At 52.2% G+C, this 23,512-nt stretch overlaps 8 protein-coding genes across 8 annotated transcripts; 3 read left to right on the top strand and 5 right to left on the bottom strand.

Moving 5' to 3' along the window:
* Window positions 1-49: 49 nt before the first annotated feature.
* BCR38DRAFT_486420 (prolyl oligopeptidase) lies at window positions 50-2,367 on the top strand (the record flags this gene model as incomplete). The annotated part of the gene is made up of 4 exons (XM_040864027.1): window positions 50-152; window positions 212-413; window positions 475-2,155; window positions 2,248-2,367. The coding sequence occupies 4 exons, from the start codon at window positions 50-52 to the stop codon at window positions 2,365-2,367; spliced, it is 2,106 nt and encodes a 701-aa protein (XP_040713982.1).
* A 371-nt stretch (window positions 2,368-2,738) lies between these two features.
* Window positions 2,739-4,157, bottom strand: BCR38DRAFT_437655 (uncharacterized protein). Its single transcript, XM_040860534.1, has 2 exons — window positions 3,467-4,157; window positions 2,739-3,289 (listed from the first exon to the last, which is right to left on the bottom strand). The coding sequence occupies exons 1-2, from the start codon at window positions 3,921-3,923 to the stop codon at window positions 2,940-2,942; spliced, it is 807 nt and encodes a 268-aa protein (XP_040713981.1). The 5' UTR covers window positions 3,924-4,157; the 3' UTR covers window positions 2,739-2,939.
* A 2,100-nt stretch (window positions 4,158-6,257) lies between these two features.
* BCR38DRAFT_437653 (smr domain-containing protein) lies at window positions 6,258-9,055 on the bottom strand. The gene is made up of 3 exons (XM_040860533.1): window positions 7,646-9,055; window positions 6,912-7,589; window positions 6,258-6,857 (listed from the first exon to the last, which is right to left on the bottom strand). Exons 1-3 carry the CDS (start codon window positions 8,584-8,586, stop codon window positions 6,296-6,298), a joined length of 2,181 nt encoding a protein of 726 aa, XP_040713980.1. The 5' UTR covers window positions 8,587-9,055; the 3' UTR covers window positions 6,258-6,295.
* A 310-nt stretch (window positions 9,056-9,365) lies between these two features.
* Window positions 9,366-11,733, bottom strand: BCR38DRAFT_437649 (F-box domain-containing protein). The gene is made up of 4 exons (XM_040860532.1): window positions 11,198-11,733; window positions 10,451-11,007; window positions 10,070-10,349; window positions 9,366-9,980 (listed from the first exon to the last, which is right to left on the bottom strand). The coding sequence occupies exons 1-4, from the start codon at window positions 11,533-11,535 to the stop codon at window positions 9,641-9,643; spliced, it is 1,515 nt and encodes a 504-aa protein (XP_040713979.1). The 5' UTR covers window positions 11,536-11,733; the 3' UTR covers window positions 9,366-9,640.
* A 429-nt stretch (window positions 11,734-12,162) lies between these two features.
* BCR38DRAFT_410587 (P-loop containing nucleoside triphosphate hydrolase protein) lies at window positions 12,163-13,676 on the top strand (the record flags this gene model as incomplete). The annotated part of the gene is made up of 5 exons (XM_040858481.1): window positions 12,163-12,199; window positions 12,342-12,416; window positions 12,484-12,552; window positions 12,609-12,967; window positions 13,023-13,676. The coding sequence occupies 5 exons, from the start codon at window positions 12,163-12,165 to the stop codon at window positions 13,674-13,676; spliced, it is 1,194 nt and encodes a 397-aa protein (XP_040713978.1).
* A 2,062-nt stretch (window positions 13,677-15,738) lies between these two features.
* Window positions 15,739-17,836, top strand: BCR38DRAFT_437642 (uncharacterized protein). The gene is made up of 2 exons (XM_040860531.1): window positions 15,739-15,938; window positions 16,069-17,836. Exon 2 carries the CDS (start codon window positions 16,224-16,226, stop codon window positions 17,400-17,402), a length of 1,179 nt encoding a protein of 392 aa, XP_040713977.1. The 5' UTR covers window positions 15,739-15,938; window positions 16,069-16,223; the 3' UTR covers window positions 17,403-17,836.
* A 29-nt stretch (window positions 17,837-17,865) lies between these two features.
* Window positions 17,866-20,037, bottom strand: BCR38DRAFT_437640 (uncharacterized protein). The gene is made up of 2 exons (XM_040860530.1): window positions 19,814-20,037; window positions 17,866-19,597 (listed from the first exon to the last, which is right to left on the bottom strand). Exons 1-2 carry the CDS (start codon window positions 19,934-19,936, stop codon window positions 18,239-18,241), a joined length of 1,482 nt encoding a protein of 493 aa, XP_040713976.1. The 5' UTR covers window positions 19,937-20,037; the 3' UTR covers window positions 17,866-18,238.
* Window positions 20,038-21,149: 1,112 nt separating this feature from the next.
* BCR38DRAFT_233406 (uncharacterized protein) lies at window positions 21,150-23,090 on the bottom strand. Its single transcript, XM_040854334.1, has 2 exons — window positions 22,748-23,090; window positions 21,150-22,679 (listed from the first exon to the last, which is right to left on the bottom strand). Exons 1-2 carry the CDS (start codon window positions 22,814-22,816, stop codon window positions 21,234-21,236), a joined length of 1,515 nt encoding a protein of 504 aa, XP_040713975.1. The 5' UTR covers window positions 22,817-23,090; the 3' UTR covers window positions 21,150-21,233.
* Between the last annotated feature and the right edge of the window lie 422 nt (window positions 23,091-23,512).

The raw sequence follows: 23,512 nt of genomic DNA, 5'->3' as shown, positions 1-23,512 counted from the left end.
TTGTCACACTTTCTGGATTATAATCTATTTATTGACAGAATAATTCATAATGACTCTCGTGGCGACCAAGTTTACGCCAGAGGTGCTCCTCTCCGCTCCCCGTCGTACGGCTGCTATTCCGAACAGAGAAGGCACTCTAGCTCTGTACACCGGTAAACAAGCCACGTTCCTCCCAAGCAGAGGACAAGACAAGCTGACGGGAGATTCTTAGAAACCTCCTACTCCTTCGACTCGCACTCCAAGAGCTTCGCATTCAAAGTTCTCGACATCAAGACGGGCAACTCGACCACCTTGTACGATGCCGAGGGTTATACCGACCCCGCTTGGGTCTCCGACACCGAGTTCGTGTTCGTCCAGAGTGGTGATAAGGGGTCCAGTCTGATGATGGCGGATGCGACGAAAGAGCGCTCTAAGTGCGTTGGGCCTGTCCGCTATGCTGATGGGTGAAAATCTTATTAATGGAGGTTCTGCTAGACCTCATGAGATCTGCAGCTTCAAGGGCGCGATATCAAACCTGAAGGCCAAAAAGATCAGTGATGACACGGTAGCGATTGCATGCTCGGCCCTTGCGACTCCCTCGGGGGAGATGTACAGCGCCGCCGACGAGCCCAAGCCCCATTCCTCGGCCAAGGTATACACGAAGTTGTTCGTGCGTCATTGGGATACGTGGGTGACTGAGAATACGTCAGCAATATGGTATGGTGCCCTGAAGAAGGACGGGGGACGCTATTCCCTCCAAGAGCCCGGGTTGGTGAATGCGCTGGCTGGGACTAAACTCGAGAGTCCCGTACCCCCGTTTGGAGGATCATCCGATTTCGACATCAGCAACGAGGGATTGGTGTTCATCTCGAACCACCCGGAGGTAAATGCTGCGATATGGACGAGGACTGACGTCTACTACGTGCCCCTAAAGACTTTCACCGAGGCAGAGCCACCCCTGCCGCAAATCATCAAGACGGGCAACTTGCAAGGATACAGCGGAACGCCCGTGTTTTCGCATGACGGGAAGCGATTGGTTTTCAAGCGAATGCGCCATCAACAATACGAGTCAGATAAGCCACGCCTACTCCTGATACCCGATATCAAGGACCTCAGCAACGTGCAAGAGTTCTACAAGACGGACGACGGCGAAGGCGGTTGGGACCTGCGGCCAGACGCCATTGTCTGGAGCAACAATGACTCGGAGCTCTTCGTGACGGCAGAGAAGGAAGGGCGTAGCCTTCTCTTTAGACTGCCCTCGTCCCCCTTGGAAGCCAAATCTCTCCCGGAACCATTCACTCATGACGGTGCCGTTGGCGATGTCTTTAACCTTGCCCATAATGGCCGGCTCTTCATCACTTCTTCCTCCTTGATCGACAGTTCGGCCTATTCCGTTGTTGACCCGGACTCTAAAGATATTACTCTCGTGTCCTCTAGCTCGAAACAGGGCAAGTCGTTCGGTCTCTCGAAATCTCAGATCTCTGAATTCTGGTTCCACGGAGCCGGCGACTACAAGTGTCACGCCCTGGTAATGAAGCCATCCGACTTCGACTCATCCAAGAAATACCCACTAGCGATGCTTATTCACGGCGGTCCGCAAGGTGCCTGGACCGAATCCTGGAGCACGCGCTGGAACCCCGCCATCTTCGCTGAACAAGGCTACGTCGTCGTGCTACCAAACCCAACCGGCTCAACGGGTTACGGCCAAGAACTCACGGACGGCATCGCCAGAGAATGGGGCGGCCGGCCCTACAACGACCTCGTCAATTGCTTCGACCACATCACCTCGGAGCTCCCCTACGTTGACACGACCAACGCTGTCGCCCTGGGCGCCAGCTACGGCGGTTACATGATCAACTGGATTCAGGGGCACCCTTTGGGGCGCCGGTTCAAGGCCCTCGTCTGTCATGATGGTGTCTTCAGCACTATGAACGACTGGGCTACCGAGGAGCTCTTCTTCACCGTCCACGACATGGGCGGCACCCTGTGGGAAAGCCGCGAGCTGTACGAGAAGTGGGACCCGGCTGCCTTCACCTCGGCTTGGGCCACACCGCAGCTTGTCATTCATAGTGAGCTCGATTACCGGTTGCCGATTACGGAGGGTTTGGCTGCGTTCAATGTTCTTCAGGCTAGGGAGGTGCCGTCGAAATTTTTGATGTTTCCGGACGAAAATCATGTAAGTGCCCCGCCTTTCTCTCCTGTTACATTGTTTGGCTTCTTGGAGTCGGGAGGGGAAATGTGATTATAATCACTAACTTAACCCGGCAGTGGGTCCTGAAACCTGAGAACTCGCTTGTTTGGCATAAAGAGGTTCTGGGCTGGATTAACAAGTACACTAGCTTGGACCGCTCGGGATTGGCTGGGGAGACAGACAAGCTGAGCCTCTAGCGAAAGGTCTGGTTTCCATGATTCCGCGCTCTCTCTCCCCTATCAGAAGATCAACTTTCTGATTCCCTTTTTTCGAAACTTGTGTTTAAGCATGTAAGGAAGGATGCTCTCTGCTAGTCATTGAACTGCTCAGTTTTCATCAATACGGTAGTCTTGTATAATGAGCCACCATTACTGGAGCATTGGGTCAAAAAGTATTGAGTATGGGAACAAGTAGGTGGTACAAAAGGACCTGGTAGCGCAGTTAAGTAGCTAGCCTATTTGCGTTTCCCTAGTCGAAGCTGCGAACAAAATTCGCTGATTGCTCTGCTTACATTGGCTGTCGACCTGTTGTAGATGCCGCACTAGTAAACTCCTAATTTCTGTTCCGTTCTCGTCCCACACCAGCAACCGATGTCGGGCCTAGAATCAACGCCCCAACATGATCATTTACAGATATTGCGTCGCGTCGGCTAGTAGCACAGAAGGCACTTCGTTCAGCCTAGCCATTAACGTTTGGCACCTGATCATCTGTGGTCAACTCGTTACTGCGGTGGAAGTCACTGTTGTTCGACAAATGTGGACGGGAAAGTTCAGCCTCGCGGAAGTTGAGGCTTTTTCACTTGACTTCTCTTCCGGGTTTCGAAGACCTCCAACTCCTTGATTATGTCCAAGTCTTGGAAGGTCTTGATCACACCATGCGCAGTCAACTTGTTGAGATGGATTTGCATGATGACGCCCTTTCCCGACGGCTGGCTTGACTTGGATCTCTTTGTCACCTCCCGTCGCTTCTTGAAAAGGTGGTACTGCAGGATATGCGCGATGTCAGGGTCCTGCGCCTCGAGGAAAGTCTGGATGAAGCGTTTCTCGTTCTTGAGGAGCTGGGTCTTAGCCAAGGCTATGAACTCACGGGAGCTGGCCAAGTAGCGTTGGATGCGTTCAGGTAATTTCCTCTCTATAGATGATAGATGGAGCTCCATGTAATCATCTCTGGTAGCTCTGGCAACTGCCTCGGCGGCGCGACGAGAGACTGCCCGGGTACGAGGACGCTCAGCTGTGGCCGCTCCACTTGTCTTTGGGGGCTTGCCTGGTCTCTGGGCTAACAGGAATTGTGCGTTAGTACAATGATACGAACGAACGATGAGTAGATCCATACCCTGCGTCATACTCTTCTTGGTTAGGATTAGTTGCGCTGCTTGTCTAAATTGCAACTTCAGTTCTGCGAGCCACTTCTCCAGCTCCTGGGTTGCAGGTACAGCGAGCACACGACTTCGGTCAGCGTCGAACTGCTTCAACTGATCGTCGAGCTTGCAGTTCAGCATTATGAAATTATCGTCATAGCCTTTGGCTTGAAGTTCCATAGCAGTCACTCTCTCCTTCATGTACTTGATTGCTTCCTCGAGGATCTGCATTTCCCGAGTTCTTTGAGAGTTGTGCTCATTCTGAAGATTTTCGAGCTTATTAAACCTTTCGTTGATAGCAGCAAGCCCCTGGTCGATCCTCTCGTTGACAGCGGCAAATCCCTGATCAACTCTCTTGGTGAGAGTGGCGAATCCATTGTCAAGGCCATTTTGCATTTCATTCAAGCCGCGAAGTGTGTCATTGTGCCCGTCAAGCTGGCCTTGCAACTTGTCTAGTCGGTGGTCGTGCTCGCCAAGCTCGGCGTTGGCAAGGGACTGGCCGTGTTTCAGATTTTCGATGTCTAGGCAATTCAAGTTTTGCACAAGTGAAGGAATGGCATTGCGCCTCTCAAGTTCATCTGCTCGAAGTCGCAGCGCGCCCAAGCGAGCAAGCTGGGTGATTTTAGTCGGGCTAGCCATAGTTGAGAGCAGGGGCCGTTCCTGCCACCCAAGGTGAGGGACTAGAAGCAGGTGTCTGTACACATTGACCTCCAGCAGTGGAGGTCCACGCCGGGCCGGTACTTTTTGTGTGTGCGCGTGTATGTCTGTGAGTGTCCCCAGATCTGACAAAGCTGCTGTCGGCAAGAACGTTGAGTGTTGGAGGGGATGAGGCCAACAGGAACTTGGGGTCTCCGGAGGTGCTTCAAGATGAGACGCAAAGTCTGGTTGCACTTTCCATGCGGTGGGATGCCGCCTCCCTTTTAGGATGGAATGAGCGTCTGGGCGTCTGGGCGCTCAGGGGCACCTTCCCAAAGTCCCTTACCAGTCACCCACAGAGAAGGTACGAAGTTCGAACTAAACCCTGGCCTCTTAAATATCCTCAGCATCACTGTTCAAAGTCTGCAGGGGCCCTTATTCAAGGAAGCAACGTGATGAAAGATAGCAGGAATGGGACTTCGTGTTGATGTAATCAACAGCTGACTTGCGAACCAAAACATTTCCGCAATAGAATGGACGTACATCGCCACTATCATCACCGAATATCCTTTTGGCAGCCGAACAATAATCCATCCTGGAAACCAGCTGGACGTTCGTGCCGCATTTGTGGTGTTGACAAGTTCATCATAGCTGCAGTAGAGATCCCACCAAAGCCCCAAATGGTTGAGAAATATAGCTTCTTAGTCGAGTGTGACAGTGCCAATTCTGATGATCTTGTCAATGCATGGGGCTGGTCAAGACGAGATACAACTGCGACGAAACCACCTAAGCATTCTCTCGCGATCCGGAAGGGGAATGTGGGCACATCATAATTTGTCCAGATGAATTTGATCCGGACGACGGTATGATCCACGTTATAGCATCGCAATGGGTCCAAGCTACCATGTGTCGTCAACACCCAAGTCCCTAGAAAGCCTGGAGAGCCCCCGTCGCAGAAGCATTGTGGGGGCTAGAAGCGGCTGGCGTGGTGTAAAGCAGAGACATCGTACTAGGTGTTCCAACAGCACTGAAGTACCCGCACCCGGAATTGAAGGGCAGAGTTAACATTTCACGTGGAGATATTTCCAAACGAACGGGTTCGATGCGAATCCAAATATCACTTGCTTCGAGTATTTGCCACAACCCCTCGACAATGACTTGGTCTTCTCCCCCTTTCCTGGACTCGAACTGAGTTCATAAGCCATCAAGGGAATTAAGTTGAACCTCGGAATAATTGTACAACTGCGACGACAACTGGTCCTTCCAGGAAGAGGACCGCATACTGGCTGCTCCTGCGTGTCGACCCTATGGGCCCCCTTGCGATTTGGGGCGAGCTTTTTTCTTTGGCTTGAGCTCGCTGTGTATAGTCAACATGTTCTAGCGTACTCCGAATTTACCACCTATGAAAGCGGTGATGATCGTGTGACGTGTGTCGACAATCATACTGAACTTTTCTTTCCTACCGAAGATGTCGAAACCGCGGTTTGGATATTGTCAACCTATGAGAACTAGAAATTCGCGGCTGGCACGCAGATCTACATGCAAGACGAGAATTGGGCGGACGACTACGTGGTAGGCGCCGACAGGTTTATGACGAGGATGAGATGTGAAAGATGCAGCCAGCGGCGGAGCTACTATTATGAGACCTCGGTTAATTACCGCTGGAAGAGACCCTCTGCTGTCATCGTAGTCGCGAACGTGGACCGTTTCCTTAGGCACTTAGAAAACTCTATTCCTGCGTCGGCTTCTGAGCTGAGTGAAGCGGTGGATGGTCTCACAAAGAAAGTGTAGTTGCGTTAGTCCAGCACAGATTATTTATGGTCACCATGTTGGGACAACCTGTTTGTTTGGGTTGCGGACGAGTATTGCTGGGTTAGCAAGCGTATCAAGGGTATGGTTTTTTCTTTCTGTGAGGTCTTTCTTGAATTAGGTATCACTAGTTAGCATTGCCGCTACTCCAGAGCCTGGAAGCTTATCACTTGGGATTTGAGGCGCTTCACACCTCATACGGGATCCCGCCTTGAGCCCACTGGCTCGAAATTTGATAATCCTAGCGCATGAAGCGTCTGTTAGTACATCACAGAAAGAGAACTAATAAATGTATCTAGAATTTTACTCCTTTGTTGATTCCACTACCTGGCTCTGTTCCCACTGGGCCCCTTAGGGGGGTCTCTAACTAGCAGCCTGACCTTGCCATCCCCAATCTCGACCCCTTGACTCAGGATATCAACCTCTTCCTCAGGCTCCTCCTTCTTAGCCTCATCCCTTGCAAGCGACTTGTCCCAGCTGCGGGCATCAATCCCAAGAATCCCACCCATGCTGTTCCGGTCACCAGGAACCGAGAACTCACGATAAGTGTACCGCCATTCGTTGAGGAAATTGCGGATTGCCTTGCCCACCTTGTCTTTGCCGTTCTTGCTGTGGTGGCCCGTACCAGTAATAGCGTAGACGGGCCTACTCTCCTTGCTATTGTCGAGGAGCATGCGCTCCAGGTACTCGACGGCTTCCTCGGGATGCAGTCCATGCAAGTCGACAAAGATCTCCAAGCTGGACCCTGTGTTTTTATTGCGCTCCTCATAAAGCTCGCGGGCGGCTTCGCGATGAGCTTTCCGCATAAGATCGTTCTCGCTCTGACCTCGGAGACTAAGAGCCTTCGCTGCCCGCGCGTCGTTTCGATTCCAAGCCTGAGCAGCGCTACGTAGAGAGTTAGCATTCGGGACTTCCAAGCACGTTGCAAGAGTGACACACCTTTGCAAGAACTTGTTCCGGAGGCCACCATGCTTGATGGCCTCCTGTCGAGCCTTCAGATATGCCTTGTTGGCTCGATCTCCAGTCTCTAGCCACGGAATGTGTTTGGGATTTGGAATGACTTGTGCAGCAGCGCTGTTCTCGCCACTCTTGGCCACAGCAGAATTTCCGCCGCGGCCAAGTTTCTTCGCATCTTGTCGTACAGGGGTTGGCGACGGCGACATCTTGACGATATCGGCCAATGAACTAGGCGCAAAATTCTCCTTGTGGCCATGTCCATGACCCCCTCGTTTGCCGTGGTGCTTCTTATTTGGTTTGGCTGAAGCGGACCCAAGGGATGGGAAAGCATCATTGTCGTCGATAGATGGCGCGCTCAATCCGTCTTTAGTCTGGTGCCTGCTACCTGGCCGTGACCTGGGATGGTCATGTAATGGTCTCAGTCCGGGTGGAGGAGTGATGCCTAGACTAGGATAATTGAAGCTCGCAGCGTTGGGATTAAGCTCTGGAGTCGCTGGGCGCAGAGCAGGAAACGAGGTGTAGTCTTGCACTTGCAGTTTTGCTTGGGGAGGCGTGCCAGGGGCGCTGCCTCCGTCCACTGTAAGTCGATTCATAAGGTGGGCCGGATCATGGGAGAAGATGCAGGTATCACCAGCCAGACAGTTGCCCATCACCCAGTATCTAGATATCATGATCAGCGTTCCATCAAAGCTTTGTTACCCCAAAGATTGACTCACTTGCAAATATGGTTACTGAGATCATGACTGAAGCGGCAATCTGCACGAAGACATTGTCCCGTAGACAGGTAGAATTTGCATATAATGCCCGACTTCTGCTGGTTTGAAGGTGTAGCTGGTCGCGGATCCGGAATCATGGCCTTGCCAATGAGTATACTCTTGGCTTCAGGCGTGAGAGCTGAGGCATTCAACGGGTCTTGTCCTTGAGCATCCATGATGGCTGCTATGGCCGCACTGAGGTCGTAGCCGTGCATAGCCAGAGCCCCCTCGATCTCGGCGTCAGTTTTCGACTGGCCCAGTATGGAGCGAAGCATATCGTATGGAGTCATATCTGATTGTTGCGCGTTTATAGCAGAAACGTACTCGGGCGCCGCGGCATTCAGACCGCTTGGTGTCCCGATAGAGGAGGTGACGCTAAGGGCATCATCGTCGACGAGCCAATCAACGTTGGCATTTTGAAAGTCGCCAAATACCTCCTGAATTGGGCTGGTATCAGCTTGCGCAAACTCGTAGGCATTAAGATTCGGACTGTGCGGCATCGCCGGAGCGACGAAAGCGAGACGCGGAGACGGTCGAGGAGACGAGAAAGGCGAGACACCTGATGACTTGGTCCTGCTGAGCGCTGTCGGGACGAAGCCTGGAGGAGCCAGGGGGCTCACTCCAAGTCGCGGCGAGCCTGACATAGGAGTTGCAGCGCCCCTCCAAGAAGCTGGAGAAGGGCGACGCAGTATAGTCTGTCGTATCGGGGGAGGCGAGGCCGCGCTGCCGCCTGCATCGCGATACCGCCACAAGACGTCCAACACCGCATTTTCTAGGCTAGTTCCGCCCAAATTTGTCTCACTCTTCAGCAGATCTTCCAGCTTATCCGCCTTGTCTTCCTCCTCAAGGCTCGAATCCTGCAGGACGGGAAGGCATAGCTCGTAAGTCTCGTCGGAGACCATATTGGCGAGCCTGTGTTACGGTGTGAAGGAAGACGACGAGGGAGAGGATAAGGACGGCGAGGGCGATGGCAGAATAAACGTTCGGTTGAGGTCACGTAGGTCGGAAGTGATGAAGATATATATCTAGTACGCGTACTTCCGTAAGGCAGAACATAGGGCTAGCTGGGTAAGCACTCGGGTTGCAGAGGTGAAACGACTCGAAAAAGGGATGCGATCTAAGCCCAGACAAACACCCACGAGAAGAAAAAAAAAACAGAATAGACGGGGTCGCTAGCTGAAGGATGACGAGAGGTGCATGGTGCGGTATTCGAGCGTAACTTCGCTTCTGTCGAGCGGCATACAGAGGCGGTATGGCTGGGTAATACGAGCAACAGGTTCAGAGTCTCGTTCAGCTGGTGATGTTTGGAGCTGTCTTGTTGCTCAGTGGCTATTGATGCAAGTGACGAGTTAACGGGGACTTGGGGTCGGGCGATGCTGGGTCTTGCCCCGCTGGTACGTGCTTTCCCGCCAACCGTAACCCATCCTGTCAGAGCTGCCATTGGCCACCATCCTCAGACAATTGGGTCAGACGCCAAGCATTCCTACTACATAATACACCGAAAGCCACCTCTGATTCTCTGATGTTTTGAACCGCTATTGAGGCAGTATATATCTGGATGTGGGCAGACAACCGCCATCAAGCACGATTTGACTTTGAAGAGCATCGTGTATGTAGTAGAGTTATTCAAATGAAGCTTCGAAGCGATACCGAAGACGTTTGACCCATATGTTCAGTGTGCCCACAATTATGTAAGTACCTGGTAGCGGAATGTCCGTTACACTGATACTGACTGTGTACGACTGTAAGCTGACATTGCGATGAGACGCTGAGCTTGAACTGCTGTGTTGCGTGCCCGTAAGCGATTCATTATTTCAGGAGACAGGCATGCATTCTATGGACCTGCCAGAGTTCGCTCAATACATATCCCAACATCCATGGCCGCTTAGTGGGCGTTGATGCAGATTCCTCAGCAAGGTCTGGTGCTGGCTACTAGATCGGCGGCGGTGGCAGCTCTTAAGGAATATCGTCATCATCATCGGCGCCGAAGCCGAAGCTGAATCCACCAGACGCATTGTCAGCCTCTGCATTTGAGCCAACTGCTTCTTCCCATCTCCGTTTCCTCCCTGCGCTCTTCCGTTCCATCTCTTGAAGCGTCTCATTGAGCAACGACGGCTGCTTCTCTTGGAGCCTCTCGACGAACAATTCATAGGGCTTGGTTACATCCCTGCTAAAGCCTGTGACTTGATCTGGCTTGTCCTTCAAGAAAGACAGTACCTGCGTCAGATGCTTTTGCGACTTCGTTACAAAATTTTGGGTGAGGGCGACACCTGGTTCAATATTGACTACCAGATGCCTAAGAAAGGTCAGTGAAAACGATCATCAGTTGGTTCCGAGATCCGTCAAAGGCCAAGGTGTTTTCAATACAGAAAGGAAAAGACTTACCACCAGCCACTCGGTACGAACAAGACTTCACCAGCCCTGCAAATACCTTCCAAACACCCTGCGGTCTTGCGAGCCTCCGCATGGAATGATAGGAGATACTCGGCTATACTCAGAGGACTGGTAACCTCGCTGCTGTCTTCCGAAACGAACACACCAGGAGGCTGAGGCACAGAGGGTGGGAACATGAGCCAGTATTTTGACCCCTGAATGACGGCGTTCCAGGCTGAGGTGGCGTTGGGGTCTTTATGGAAAGTAGATCCACTACTTTCTGGTCCAACAACTGTTTACATATCAGATCGAGTTCAAGGGAATTTGGGTAGTGTGCCGGAGTGGAAAAGCTGATTACAGTTGTTCGGGACACTTGCAAGAACAGTCACTTACTCAACCATCGATGGGCCGGTCGTTCTTCCGCAAGCAGTTCGAACAAGTCTTCGCCAAAGCACTCGGGCGGCCAGTATGCTGCACCTTCATGCTGACCAACATCAATTCCCGTCTTCTCCGCAAATTCCTTATCGAACAAGTATAGAGGGCTCTCGTCGTCATTCTTGTCCATATAAGTGCGATAGGCCGAAAATGGCCAGTCCACCGCCTCAGCCCTGAAGTTGACGTCTGGGTACCGTTTCCCCAGCCCATCAATACTCCAAGTTTTATAGACTGGCCAGGCCTCGATATAGTTTGCCAGTATAAACGGTTTGTCACTCCATTTGCGTTCGAACTCGTCGTGGGTGAGACTTTCGAGTCGCGTAATCTGGTTTTCCCGGGGGATGTCAGAAATGTAGGTGCTCAACCTTATATGACTGCATTCAAAGGGCCTGTGAAGCACATCTGAGAATACGTTGTTGCATTCTACCTGGGCTATCGCTTCAGCTGGGAGCTGCAGCACGGTGCTTCGCCAGGAACCCTTCCAGGACGGCGGACCAGGACTAGCAGTTTGCAACCTGTTGCCACATTAGCCCCTGAAGATGGACGTCCAGTGGTGATCCGTTCAGTGTTGCCTGCCATAGTTAGTGCTGAGTGTGTTGAGTCACCCAGTTTTGTGTTGTTTTTGTTTTTTTGAACACAATGGTTGAGTCACAGACTAATGAACCACGGAACAAATTTTAGTTCTCTGGAAAGAATGCAACCTACTCGAGGAATAATGCTTTCCACAGCTCTTCCAAATGGCAGAATGCCCTCAAGAACTTGCAAGTGGAGCCCACATTTCTTAATGACTGTGCATCCAGATATTCGAGTAACTGTAGGATCATCTCATCCGGCATGCAGCCAATAGAACCCAGTGCCTGCCGTGCAGTTGGACCAGTAGCAAAATATTGATTCCCCAATGGCTTGACTCCCAAAGGATGGACTGGTATGACCTCTGATGACTCAATGGTAGATTCATGAGCGTCGTGAACTGCATGTACACCATGCATGGCGCCACCAAGGTTGCTCGCCCCATTGACCAACCCATCTGGCGAGAGCAGCATTTTCAGTATGGCTGCAAGCCTTTGTGATGTGCTGGTGTTGCCGTGGTTAGCAGTAAATGGTAGCGACCAAGTGAATAAAACTCCCCAAGAAATTCACCTGCCATGTGCTAGACAATGATTCAGAGAACACAAAGAAATTTTTCCAATAAATTGGGCGAGAGGCGACCACCATCGAGTCGAGCCAATGGAGACGGTACGTAGAATAACTCGGGATTTTATTTGCCTGGCTCCTGATTGTTGCGTCAGGCGTTATCAGGCATTGATTGCTACGCCCACCATTGTCCGTATCTGAGCACTGTGCGCACTAGCCGGTTTTTTTGCGACTTACGAAATTTTTCTGTCCAGTATTTGTAGGCTTGGTCCTTTCCCTCCTCACTTCACCGAGACCATCAAACACTACAACAGCCGAACTCACTTCCACTAGATTTGTATTGCTCTCCGTATTCGAGAGCATCAATCCAGTTCTTTTTCGCATTCTTCAGTTCTCTGCTTCTGCTGTCGCAGGGCTTCTTTTGCTGCAGGCGGTTCGCGCAAAGCAAATCTCTCTCCTTCCCAACCCCACCATCCACGATCCCGCACTTTCTAGGTCTCGACGATCTAGAAAGTCCTATCTCGTAACCACCCAATATGGCTGCTCAAGGAGGTCTGGAAGATGTTCCAGAAGGTATGGTGCATTCCCTTCATATATTTTGCCGATGCGCTTTGTGTTATTGGCTGCTGGTGGCTGGTCGCAGCCTGTCGCCGATCATCGCACAACCTCCTTAACTTCTTGAGCCCCAAGACTGACATGGACCCCTTCTCTACAGGCCAGATCGAATCTAACTACGATGAGACCGTCGACTCTTTCGATGAGATGGCCCTGAAGGCTGAGCTCCTCCGAGGTACGTCCCTACCCCGCCAAGATACGATCCCAATTGAAGATAGAGGGGCTGACATGACTATGTATAGGTGTTTATGCCTACGGTTTCGAGCGTCCCTCTGCTATCCAGCAGCGTGCCATCATGCCCGTCATCAAGGGTAAGCAATAAATTCGATACCATTTTACGTTGGTGGAAGATTAATTTGGAATGAAGGTCACGATGTCATCGCCCAGGCTCAGTCTGGTACCGGCAAGACCGCCACCTTCTCCATCTCCGTTCTCCAGAAGATCGACCCCAACGTCAAGGCCTGCCAGGCTCTGATCCTTGCGCCCACTCGTGAGCTGGCCCAGCAGATCCAGAAGGTCGTCATCGCCATTGGCGACTTCATGAGCATTGAGTGCCACGCCTGCATTGGAGGAACCAGCGTCCGTGATGACATGAAGGCCCTCCAGGACGGCCCCCAGGTCGTTGTCGGCACCCCGGGACGTGTCCACGATATGATCCAGCGACGATTCCTCAAGACTGACAGCATGAAGATGTTTGTCCTTGACGAGGCTGACGAAATGCTTTCTGTAAGTGCTGCCAGGACTGGCAACTGATGACTCTAGACTTCTAACAAGTTTTCAGCGTGGTTTCACCGAGCAAATCTACGACATCTTCCAGCTGCTGCCCCAGTCGACCCAGGTCGTTCTTCTGTCAGCCACCATGCCCCAGGACGTGCTTGAGGTCACCACCAAGTTCATGCGTGATCCCGTCCGCATTCTCGTCAAGAAGGACGAGCTTACCCTTGAGGGTATCAAGCAGTTCTACATTGCCGTTGAGAAGGAGGAGTGGAAGCTCGACACCCTTTCCGATCTCTACGAAACCGTTACCATCACCCAAGCCGTCATCTTCTGCAACACCCGCAGAAAGGTCGACTGGCTCACCGATAAGCTGACTGCTCGTGACTTCACCGTTTCGGCCATGCACGGTGACATGGATCAGGGTCAGCGTGACCTTATCATGAAAGAGTTTCGATCCGGTTCTTCCCGTGTCCTCATCGCCACTGATCTGCTTGCCCGTGGTATCGACGTTCAGCAGGTCTCCCTGGTCATCAACTACGATCTCCCCGCCAACCGTGAGAACTACATCCACCGCATCGGTCGTGGCGGTCGATTCGGCCGAAAGGGTGTCGCCATCAACTTTGTCACCGCCGAGGACGTCCGCATGATGAGAGAAATCGAGCAATTCTATAGCACCCAAATCGAGGAGATGCCCATGAACGTTGCCGATCTCATCTAAGACACCAACACTCGTCGTTCCACACAAAAGTTCTCTCATTTTGCCATCGCATAAAGGGATACACCACACACATCGACGTTGGTGTAGCCCCCGACTGGGCTCTCGGGTCTGATAGACAGGAGGGGGCCTGGTGCCACTTGCTGCGTTCTACTGATTTTAGTAGACAGCCAGCGGTAGGCACGAAAACTATGATGCATCTGGGGTTGTTTGTGGCCAGGTATCTAGCACCTAATATTGCATCAGAGGTGCGCGGTTATCTGTCAAGCAAGGCTGGTTGGCTGGTTGTCATCCGGCTGCCATTTCATTGTCTTTGTGGTTAGGTCACAAGTGCTTTTCCCAATAAAGTTTCCTAGATTAATAATTGTGGCTGTCCTGTGACGATGTGACGCCAGTACATGTATACGTTCGCCATAGCAGGTAACACGAGCCAGTGGATTGAATGATCGCATGACACAGATTATTAGGGTTCTCTCGAGGTAGCTTTCTCACTGTCCTGGAGAGCCGTGCAACGTAAACCCACCACCATCAGCGCCTACCAGTGACGTAGAGTAGGTGGCCAAGTTCGGCCTCTGACAAACATATGCTTGCTACAGCCTTCAGGATGGGAAGTACAAATTGACAGCACCGGCGAAATCTAGATGTTTAGGGGAAGAATCGGGTACCGCTGCCGATAGATCCGAGACCTATATCGACTTGACGGGTTACAGATCTTTTCTCGCAGAGATTCTACATTGAAGTGGAGTGGACGAACTCGGGCATCATTTGGACGATAAGCGTTTTTTTTTGACTGGGCATTGTCGATGTCGAGGCGGCCGGGGCTTCTGATAATGAAACCCAGAAGCTGGATGGGTTCTCTGGCGTATACATGAAGCCAAGACTTGGACCTTAACTTTGACCTCTTTAAGGCTGTAGTGCCTTATACCGTCTGACCCGGGATTGTCATCTTCTATTGTACGATGAGCCGTAAGGCTTCCCTTTGGGATCATGCTTCTCCGTTTCTTCGTCGAGTGCACGTATACTCACCTTTGCTAAGCACGTGTGGCTGCATAGCAATGTTGAAATGCACAGGTTCTAGTTACTCCGCAGGCCATATTGGGCCATCTTAGGCTTCATCAAAGGGGGCGAGGTGAAGTGTTTGCCCCCTCGGAGGCTTTCCAGAAGCACCCATTACGTGTTTAGGTGATTGCATGTTGGATCGAATGGCACAACTGCCAGTCTCTTTGGCGCAGAGGCGTCGACTTCAATGGGTCACTGGTATGGACTGCTCCCTAAGACAAAATGAATACTCCGAGGCTTCTCTACGTTTACTGAAGCAAGCATGTACGTCATCTACGAAATAGGGATATTTGATGGCGCATGACATGACGAGAGAGCGCCAAAGTCGCAACTTCACAATCTGAGACACACACTGGATCCTTCATCAGATATCTCACACATGCTAGCTCTCGAAAGTATTGGTAATCTACTATGGGCGGGATCGCACTGGTACTGACATGCCGGCTGCATATGAAGATGAAGGGATATGAAGGTGGAGTCCAAACCGCACAACACGGGCACCACAGATCTCATGTGTACCTCACCATGACCTTAGGCCACCAATTCTACACTATGTATAAAATATAGCTTACCGCATGTAGCAAACGAAACCACCGGACTTGTAGCCAACGATTCGGAGAGATGAAAAGGAGAACGACGGGTATAATTTCTGAGACGTCACTTGGATGTTATTTGGTGGTGGCGTATGCTTAGTCCCAAATAATCGGGCGAAAAAACATGGTCATGTATGTATTCTTCAGCTTAGAATTATGGACTGACAGCTCTATACATGTGTTCTCGATGAGGTGTGTGTGGTAGTGGCAGGATTGTGAAGGCGTGGTTTTCTTCAAACATCAGAACCTAAGGAATGAACTATGGCACCTCGACGGTTTGGCATGTCCTCCGTTTGTTCCCAGGTAGGCTTGCTCGTTGCGTTTCCGAGGCCGACAAGGGTAGATCCTTGGCTTTTGGAGATCGACGACGACCCAGGGCCACGGGCCGCCCTTGCATGATGTAGTTGGCTTTTCAGCGTGTCAGGCTGATGCGACATGTTTGAATTGCAGTTGCATGCTTGAAACATCTCTCTTTAACCATCAGAAGCCCGATCAAGTTGCTCTCGGCCTACCTCGTCCAGACAAGAAACATGAATCGAATTGGACTTTTACCGTACTAGGTACACTCGTGGAACTCAGCCCAAGTGTTCAGCTGTTCATCGGCACTTCCAAGGTCAGCAAACTTTGGACCGTGGGAATGTGGCTATGTTGAGGCGTCTTACATCGCATTGCACCAACAAGCTTGCTGGCAACCCCGTCGCACAAGAAGACAGATCCCTCAAGCTGAACATCATTTATAATAGTATTGTGTTGGAATAGCTTTCGCATCATCTACATGCCCCGTCACTGGAAGAATGGCTCGGTAGCATACATCTCAACCTGAACCTCAATCCGACGCTCCCGAAACAACGCCAAACCATCACCACCAACAACTCGACCTCCCTATCGAACCGCAACCATGCCAGCAGACTACATCTCGACCGCGCAAGCGCTCTCCCTCCCCATATCCCCCTTCGAAACCTCCTCCCCTTCTCCGACCTCAACACCCGGCCCCCTCCCGCCCTGGGCCCGCACGCGCTCAGGATCCGGCGCAAACCGCCGTCTTTCAACCCCGTACTCGCGCCCCACCTCCACCGACGCTCCCCTCGGCGCCCGCATCCTGCAAACCTCAACGGACCTTGTGAATCGCTCCTTGAAAGTCTACCTATCTTTGTCTCCACTCCAACGAATAATCGCCAGCGTCGCCAGCGTCATTATCTTCGTCGTCATTGTCTTGGCCCTCGTCTACTCGCACCGCATCTTCGCGGCCCTGTCCCCCATCGCAAAGGGATGGCGTAACTTACCGGCCGGGTGGCTCCTTGTAGGCCTCATGTCATTCTGCACTGCGTTTCCGCCCATAATCGGATACAGCACTTCTGTCACCATTGCGGGATTCGTGTACGGGTTCCCGGGCGGGTGGCCCATCGTGGCATGCTCTACGATTCTCGGTTCCACAGCCGCGTTCTTTACGAGCAGGGGGATATTTAGTGGGTATGTTCACGCGCTCGTGGGCACGGACAAGCGATTCGTAGCTTTGGGGCACGTGTTGCAACACGACGGGGTGTTGGTCCTGGCGGCGATACGCTTCTGTCCGCTGCCGTACAGTCTGAGCAATGGGTTCCTGGCTACGATCCCCAGCGTGAGCCTGCTGAGCTTCGCGCTCGCGACTGCCATGGCGACGCCCAAGCTGCTGATTCTCGTCTTCATCGGGAGTCGGCTGGCGTTGCTGGCGGAGACGGGGGACGAGATGACCGCGGGCGACAAGGCGATCAACTACTTGAGCATGGCGCTGTTTGGGGTCTTGGGCGTGCTCATTGGGCTGGTTATTTACCGCCGGACCATGGCGAGGGCAGAGGACTTGGATAGGGAGGACACGGCGAGAGGGGGCCGGGATAGTGGAATTAATGAGTTTCATTATGAGGATCTGGAAGAGGGCACTCTGGGAAGAGAGAGCGAGGTGGATGCGGCGGCATTGATGGATGATGATGACATTTCGCTGTGGGAGACAGATGGTGTTGAGCTTGAGTACCGGGATGTGACGGATAGAGACGCGCTTAGGGATGGGGTGAAAGATGACAGGGAACAGACAGACTTGTAAACAAATGAAAGTCACTTGGCGGAGCCTGGACACTTGACACGGGAATCGAAGCAGTTTGTAGAACAGTGAACCTTGGTTAGGAGGCACTGGGTGCTTGGCTAAGCTCATACTCTCTACCTGTCAACTAAACAATGCTCCCTCTGCCTACCGCCTGGACGGTTTACCCAACGGGCTATGATCACGTAGATGACATACGACTTGGTAGTCATGGGATGCGAGGACGATCCGCTACGCAGGTATGCCAAACCGTGGCAGCCTTTGCCCGACAAGCTCGAATCATGGCTGGAATGTGAAAGCCATGGCCATGCAAAGGGTCCGACATACCTAAGTCGAGCTGGGTATGGTAAGTAGTATCTTGTGGATGATTTAGACGCCTCGCCGCGGATCGGTATCGCTATTTACTAATGTCATGTTGAAACCGCAATAAGAGAGACCTAAGAGAGTAATGTGACAGGCAGAAGATGGCTCTATACTGTGCTGGAATATCACTTTTTCTACTCTAATACGTCCCTAAGTGTTGGCCCTGTGACAAATGAGAGATGCTCAGACAGTGGCGAATCAGTGGACCCCCATAAGGGAAAATATGACAGTGAAATGTGCCTGTATACGATCTCAAACAATATATTTACAAAAACAAAGTCGAAGGGTATCGTTACTCAGCAAATAGTCCAAAAGGAGTAGTGGTACCACGCCAACGCCAACGCCGATCCTAATGATTGCTCAAGTTCATAAATAACAATACAACACTGAAACTCCTCAAATGCATCCCTCGCTTAAAACACCTAAAACCAGAGCCACTTGCTCACAAGGCCCCTGATGTCGTACCAGCGGGGCTCTCACTGCTGTCCTTGGAATTGCTGCATAAATTGAATTGCCTGCTCAATGGGATACCCTATGAAGACCGGGCCTGTGAACAGCATCGCCGGCGGGTTTGTGCCTTTGCCGCGCGGTACGTCGGCCGCGTTGATGAATGTGGGCTGCCCTGGTGTAGTTCCCGGCGGAAGAGGGGCGTGGTGGGCCAGCGTAGCGGGAGTGAAGGGCTGGTTGCTGCGAGCATCGCCCAGTCGAGTAGAACCCTTCTCCTCCGTCTTCGGCATAGCGGGATTGGACCCGTTCAACTGCATTTTCGTGTGGTCGAAAGGGCATTTCCCCGTCTTGGCTGGCGTCTCCGGGTGTCCAGACCGTGAAGTGGAAGAAGGCATATACACCGGTGCAGGGGGTGGTGATTCGGGCCGCCCGTGCTCCTCGCCATTCATAGAAGGCGAGCCGTATATTGGTATAGGAATTCCCCACGGCCTGCTTGGGGATTCGCCTACGCGTACTTCTTTCAGTGGCCGATCGAAGTGGCTTTGACGTTCGTCGTCCTCGTCGCGCTGCTCGGCTATCAACTCAGCCTGGTCGGGGTCGTTGGTAGCGTTCGCACTGACAGTCTGCGCCCAAGTTTCCACTCGGTCATGCGATCCCTTCTCCAAACTGCTCTGCGGTTGAGTGTCCTGCTCGGGCAGCATGGGTTGATGGATGCGGCCCAACCCTTCCACCATGTTGACCAAGTTGCCATACTTCGCATCCAGCTTCCTGATGTGGTCTTCGTTCTTCTGGTATCTTCGGACACACACTTCGTGGCTACGTGGCAGCTCATGCTTGTGTGTTTCTAGGTAGTGTGCGATTTCTTCGGGTGAGTGCTGGTCCATGTAGCGGATTGGGCATTTCGAGGTACCATTAGCCGAAGGCGCTTGCTGCGAACCTGTATCCTCCAACATGGCAGCACAAATAGGGTCTGACGACTGGTGAGGTCTGGGGTCTGGGGTTTTAGCCTGGCTGCCGCTCTGCTCATCGCCTGCTTCCGAAGCTGGTCGGGTGAACGGACAGCCGAGCGTTCCTTTCTTCTTCCCCTCCACTGTAAAATCTTGTTCAAGGATGGTAGACATTGTCGTCAAGGTCGTTCGGGAAAGAGTGTCTCGGCTGGACCGACTGCTCTTGCTGAAGTCTGTGAGTGATGATGCCGCACGTCTTCCTTCCCGGATGATCAAAGCAATTTGATGTTTCGAGTCGGACGACTTCCGTCGGGGAAGTGGGACCACGTTCGTATTGGCAAGAGATTGATTATGCGCCTCAGGAGGAAGCTGCAGGTTCACCAGAGTCTCTGATATCTCCTGGGCTGCACCAGGTGCATATCGGTCGGCAAAGTATTGGAACTGTAGGTAGTGACAAATGTCAGCTTCTCGTTGCCTGATGGATTTTCCCAGCAAGTAACATATGAATCGCAATGGTCAGGAACTTCAAAGTAAATGTTGTCGGTCATCGCCATCTCAATGGCAGCTCTTGATCTAGAGCTAAAGTATCTCATCATGAGAGGCAAGAAAGGAAACAGGATTATGCCCAGTGGCAGATCCATCATGGCACGTACGTACCTGTTCGTGAGCGTATCGCAACTTATGCTCCAGCACAGTTTGCCTATCGCTCAAATTCTGCACCTCATCTGCAAGAGCGTTGAAAGACTCAACCAAAGTCTGTGTGACGTCCTGGTTTTTCATTCCGGCTGCAGGTTGGGGGTCATCCGTGAAGTCTCGTCGGATGAGGTGGAAAGTTGGTCATGCTCTCGAAAGTCTGGTATGGAGAACGCAGCTTGATGCCGATACAGGCCGGTCCTAGTTCCGAAGCCCGACGGGTGATTATTTAAGGACTAGACCCATCACTAACAACATATTCTAGACTAGATGCATATGTAGTATATAGCCGTGACTATGTCCAAGTAACGCTGCACGAACGACATGCTTACAGCTGCTGTTACATTGCCGGTCTTCCTCCTTGCAGCGCATCTTTACTTTAATTTGAGTCCCGACGACCCAAATGTGATCATAGCACTTATCAAGCTACACCAGAGCTTGGTGTCACAAACTCGAAGTGTATAATTCAACAATATCTCACGCCCTTCACTTCACTCTTAGCACCATCGTCTAACGGGATTTCTCGAGCCTTCGACATCGTCAAGGTAAGATTGTGTACGAGCTAGCCATCCATACCATGTACTTTGATATGTATTGATGTGTATATCTAACAGATAAGTCGCAAGACCAACTAGGAACAGGAGATGCAGTTCAGATTACATTACCCCTCTGCAGGTATTTGATCTCGTGTTCGTGTTTGAACATAGCCTTCATTAGTGTCGAGACGACTCTGAACCTCCCTTATAGATCCGGCTCGACGTTTCGAGACAATGCCGCAATAATTCATGATGCTCGGCCACAACTGGAGGCATACTGTTCAACCTACCAGTAATAATACTTGCCCCAACTTCTGGGAACGTGTTCTTCATTGTTTCAGGATGCCGAAGGCGTCAACCCAGTTGTTGACACCTCTCGATAGCTCACAGTTGGCTCGGGCGACCCGGGTGCACATAATGGGACCCTGTTGCAACGCATTGTTTCGTGATTTTCGGGGGGGGCAAGTCGTCGCATCAGAGGCCATCGAGCCATACCCCACATGGTATATTGATCACATCACCGGCAGAATCTTCGTCGCCGTGAGTGCGCTAAGCTTCGTAGTCTATATGCGAACTACGCGATCATTGACAGCACCGCAATCAGCATGTTGTGTACGGCACAGACCCAAAATCTCGCGTGCACGCCCCTCGTTGACTGCAAGGTCTAAGCCAAGTAGTTAATGTCTTGTTAAGAGGCGCGGAACCCGGAGTAGGCGAGATAATGCGTCGCCGCGTTTTCCATGCCCAGGCTGGCCTGAGTTGCGAGCGGGGGGAGAGAGAGTGCCGCCTGGAGAGTAGCTCTTTTCTTCAACGCACTTTGTGACTTTACACGCTCTCTTAAGGCCCCTTCAGTCGTTGCCGGCACGCGAGCCGTTCGAGAAGCCATGCTCTTGCCGCGCCATGACCAGTTGTGCAGAAATAAGTTGCTCAGCTCCCGAATATGCGTAGTTGACCGTGTCGGCTGGCAAACCGGGGGGTAAGTTTTGCATCGCAGCAAACATCTGCGACAGCATTTCGATGTGGTTTATGAACCCGCCTCCGTTCTGCCGATTTGCCTGGTCTAGTAGAACGCTCTCCGCTTCCCAGTCGGCGCCCCAAACTTCTGGTGGAATAACATCACCATCATGCAAGACCACTCGAAGAGGCCATTGCAGTCTCGGCCACCAAACCTGGTCGTCCGGATCAAACATGTGCACAATTCCTAGGACTTCACGGCGTGCTACCCCCCTCAACCACCACACACCGTCGAGGCACTTCAAAAGCCCAAAGAAACAAGCGAGGATTGCTAACGCGCGCGGGCGGCGAGCCTGGAGTAGCTCGACATAGCGACGGGATACAGTAGCCAGGAAAACCATCGGTGCCCCGCTGAGTGGTATCTTGTGGGCCCAGTTGAGGACAGCAACGGCATGCTGATATGCTTGCCGTGTGAGCATGTGGGAAGCCGGGTCGCTTTCGAGACTCTCGAGTTCCCCGTCCAGGCCAACTAATAAGTTGGCAAAGTATGTCGATTCCTGCGAGCTCAAATTTAGATTGAGTGCGGGCTGACCTTGGATGATTGGGACCACTATGCCGCTGTTGCGCAGCCATTGCCAGCTTGACGCGACAACGGCTTTCACACCCTGGAATGCATGGAACCACGACAGCGGCAGGGTGTACTGATTGCTGCGACTCTTGACGTCACCGCCGTTGTCGCGCACGAAGATGCGGGATGCCGTAGACTGAAAGGCAATGAGGGCAGCCGTAAGGAACAACGCTTCGGCATTGGACGCGTTGATGCCTTTGCTCAAATTGCTCCCATAATCAGATAGAGTCGAGGCCATGTAGGCATGACTAGCCTGCACAAGCTGCTGGTCGTGGGGTGAGATGGCCCTCAGATGCAGTGCGGAAACGGAGAGGAGGGCATCGACTAGGAAACTGTTACCGGAGAAGGCGAGGCTGGGAACCGTGTCCCGCCATATGTTCTCGGCCGAAGGGTCGCAAATGGTGAGGGTCTTGCAGGTCATGGTAGTGTAGTGATGTAGCAGTTTTAGTTCCATTAATCGGTTGTTCTTGGAAGCTGCGCTGAAAGCCGGCGGATCCGGATTTCGACAAATCGTCAAGAGAGTGCGGGCAGCTACGCTGGGCCCAGGAGCCGGGCTGAAGCCGCTGGACAAGTTCGAGAAGCTGGGTGAAGGCGCTCCAAATGAGCCCGGCGTGTCTGGAATATTGAGGCTTTCTGTGAGTTCGGGGTGTTCGAAGTCACAGGGGACGCCATGTTTGAGACAGTTGCCACAACGCGGGTGTACTTCATCGCACTGGAGCATTGACGATCAGTCAGTGACGGGCCCCGAAAAGGCGGTATCGCTTAGGCAGTATTTCGTACCTTAATCTTGCGACTCTTGCAGCGTCGGCAACCTGCTCTAGATTTCTTGTGGGATCTGCGTGGGGGCATAGTCGAGTTTCTGCATGTGGTGCGACAATTCAGATTGCGGCTCTGTGGAAGGAATCATATTTGTCGGCCGGTAGAGCTTCGAAGCGTTGATATGGTGGACTTGGAGCGTATCGCTGTGGAGTTGGGTTGTGCAGAAAAGCATATGGCCACCCCAAGTTTGAGGGTCGAGGACCTCACCTGGGCAGGTTGACAAGGTTGCGGCTTGCAAGGCTTGGATGACCCTCACAGGGATGCCACTAGCACTCGCCCTTGTCGAATCGGCTTACAGGACGCGTTTGATCAAGTCCGTTGGCCTCCGCTCAGCCACGGCCACGGACGGCAATCACCCCCCTTCGTCGTCGGTGTCAAACCACACAAGATCTTCCCCGCACCTTTTTTCCTGGAATTCGACCTGAGATGAATATTCCCCATTTTTGATTGGCCGACCTTGTCAACCTCACCCCAAGCTCCTATCAACCCGTCATGTCTGAAGTTGAACTTAATCTCGTTTCTGAATAATCAGTAGAAGCATGTGCACATGCCTCTCTCTCATTCACTGCATGCATGCCTTACATACTGAAGCTCGACTTAATGACTCGACCTAATGACTCGACTTCTCTGCCTTGGGGTGGGAAGTATTCTGTACATGGCCTATTGCATCTCGTCTCAGACATCGCCTCTGTCCGTGGCCAAATCCACACGGCTCGTGCAACCATT

The sequence above is a fragment of the Pseudomassariella vexata genome (genome assembly GCF_002105095.1).
Source record: "Pseudomassariella vexata strain CBS 129021 chromosome Unknown BCR38scaffold_9, whole genome shotgun sequence".
NCBI classification, from domain to species: domain Eukaryota; kingdom Fungi; phylum Ascomycota; class Sordariomycetes; order Amphisphaeriales; family Pseudomassariaceae; genus Pseudomassariella; species Pseudomassariella vexata.
The sequence above is the reverse complement of the archived record's forward strand: the minus strand, read 5'-3'. Positions and strand labels throughout refer to the sequence as shown.

What these genes read in the sequence shown, in the direction of transcription:
- BCR38DRAFT_437655 (XM_040860534.1), bottom strand. Translation starts at nt 3,923, where the DNA reads ATGCAAAATGGCCTTGACAATGGATTCGCCACTCTCACCAAGAGAGTT. An exon ending in CGTTCGTTCGTATCATTGTA is followed by an intron (nt 3,290 to 3,466) that starts CTAACGCACAAT and finishes AGAGGAAATTAC; the next exon opens with CTGAACGCATCCAACGCTAC.
- BCR38DRAFT_437653 (XM_040860533.1), bottom strand. Translation starts at nt 8,586, where the DNA reads ATGGTCTCCGACGAGACTTACGAGCTATGCCTTCCCGTCCTGCAGGAT. An exon ending in CTCAGTAACCATATTTGCAA is followed by an intron (nt 7,590 to 7,645) that starts GTGAGTCAATCT and finishes CATGATATCTAG; the next exon opens with ATACTGGGTGATGGGCAACT. An exon ending in CGGAACAAGTTCTTGCAAAG is followed by an intron (nt 6,858 to 6,911) that starts GTGTGTCACTCT and finishes CTCTCTACGTAG; the next exon opens with CGCTGCTCAGGCTTGGAATC.
- BCR38DRAFT_437649 (XM_040860532.1), bottom strand. Translation starts at nt 11,535, where the DNA reads ATGCTGCTCTCGCCAGATGGGTTGGTCAATGGGGCGAGCAACCTTGGT. An exon ending in ACCGGCCCATCGATGGTTGA is followed by an intron (nt 10,350 to 10,450) that starts GTAAGTGACTGT and finishes ATATGTAAACAG; the next exon opens with TTGTTGGACCAGAAAGTAGT. An exon ending in TTCGTACCGAGTGGCTGGTG is followed by an intron (nt 9,981 to 10,069) that starts GTAAGTCTTTTC and finishes GACCTTTCTTAG; the next exon opens with GCATCTGGTAGTCAATATTG.
- BCR38DRAFT_437642 (XM_040860531.1), top strand. Translation starts at nt 16,224, where the DNA reads ATGCCAGCAGACTACATCTCGACCGCGCAAGCGCTCTCCCTCCCCATA.
- BCR38DRAFT_437640 (XM_040860530.1), bottom strand. Translation starts at nt 19,936, where the DNA reads ATGAAAAACCAGGACGTCACACAGACTTTGGTTGAGTCTTTCAACGCT. An exon ending in TGCGATACGCTCACGAACAG is followed by an intron (nt 19,598 to 19,813) that starts GTACGTACGTGC and finishes CACTACCTACAG; the next exon opens with TTCCAATACTTTGCCGACCG.
- BCR38DRAFT_233406 (XM_040854334.1), bottom strand. Translation starts at nt 22,816, where the DNA reads ATGCCCCCACGCAGATCCCACAAGAAATCTAGAGCAGGTTGCCGACGC. An exon ending in GCAAGAGTCGCAAGATTAAG is followed by an intron (nt 22,680 to 22,747) that starts GTACGAAATACT and finishes TCAATGCTCCAG; the next exon opens with TGCGATGAAGTACACCCGCG.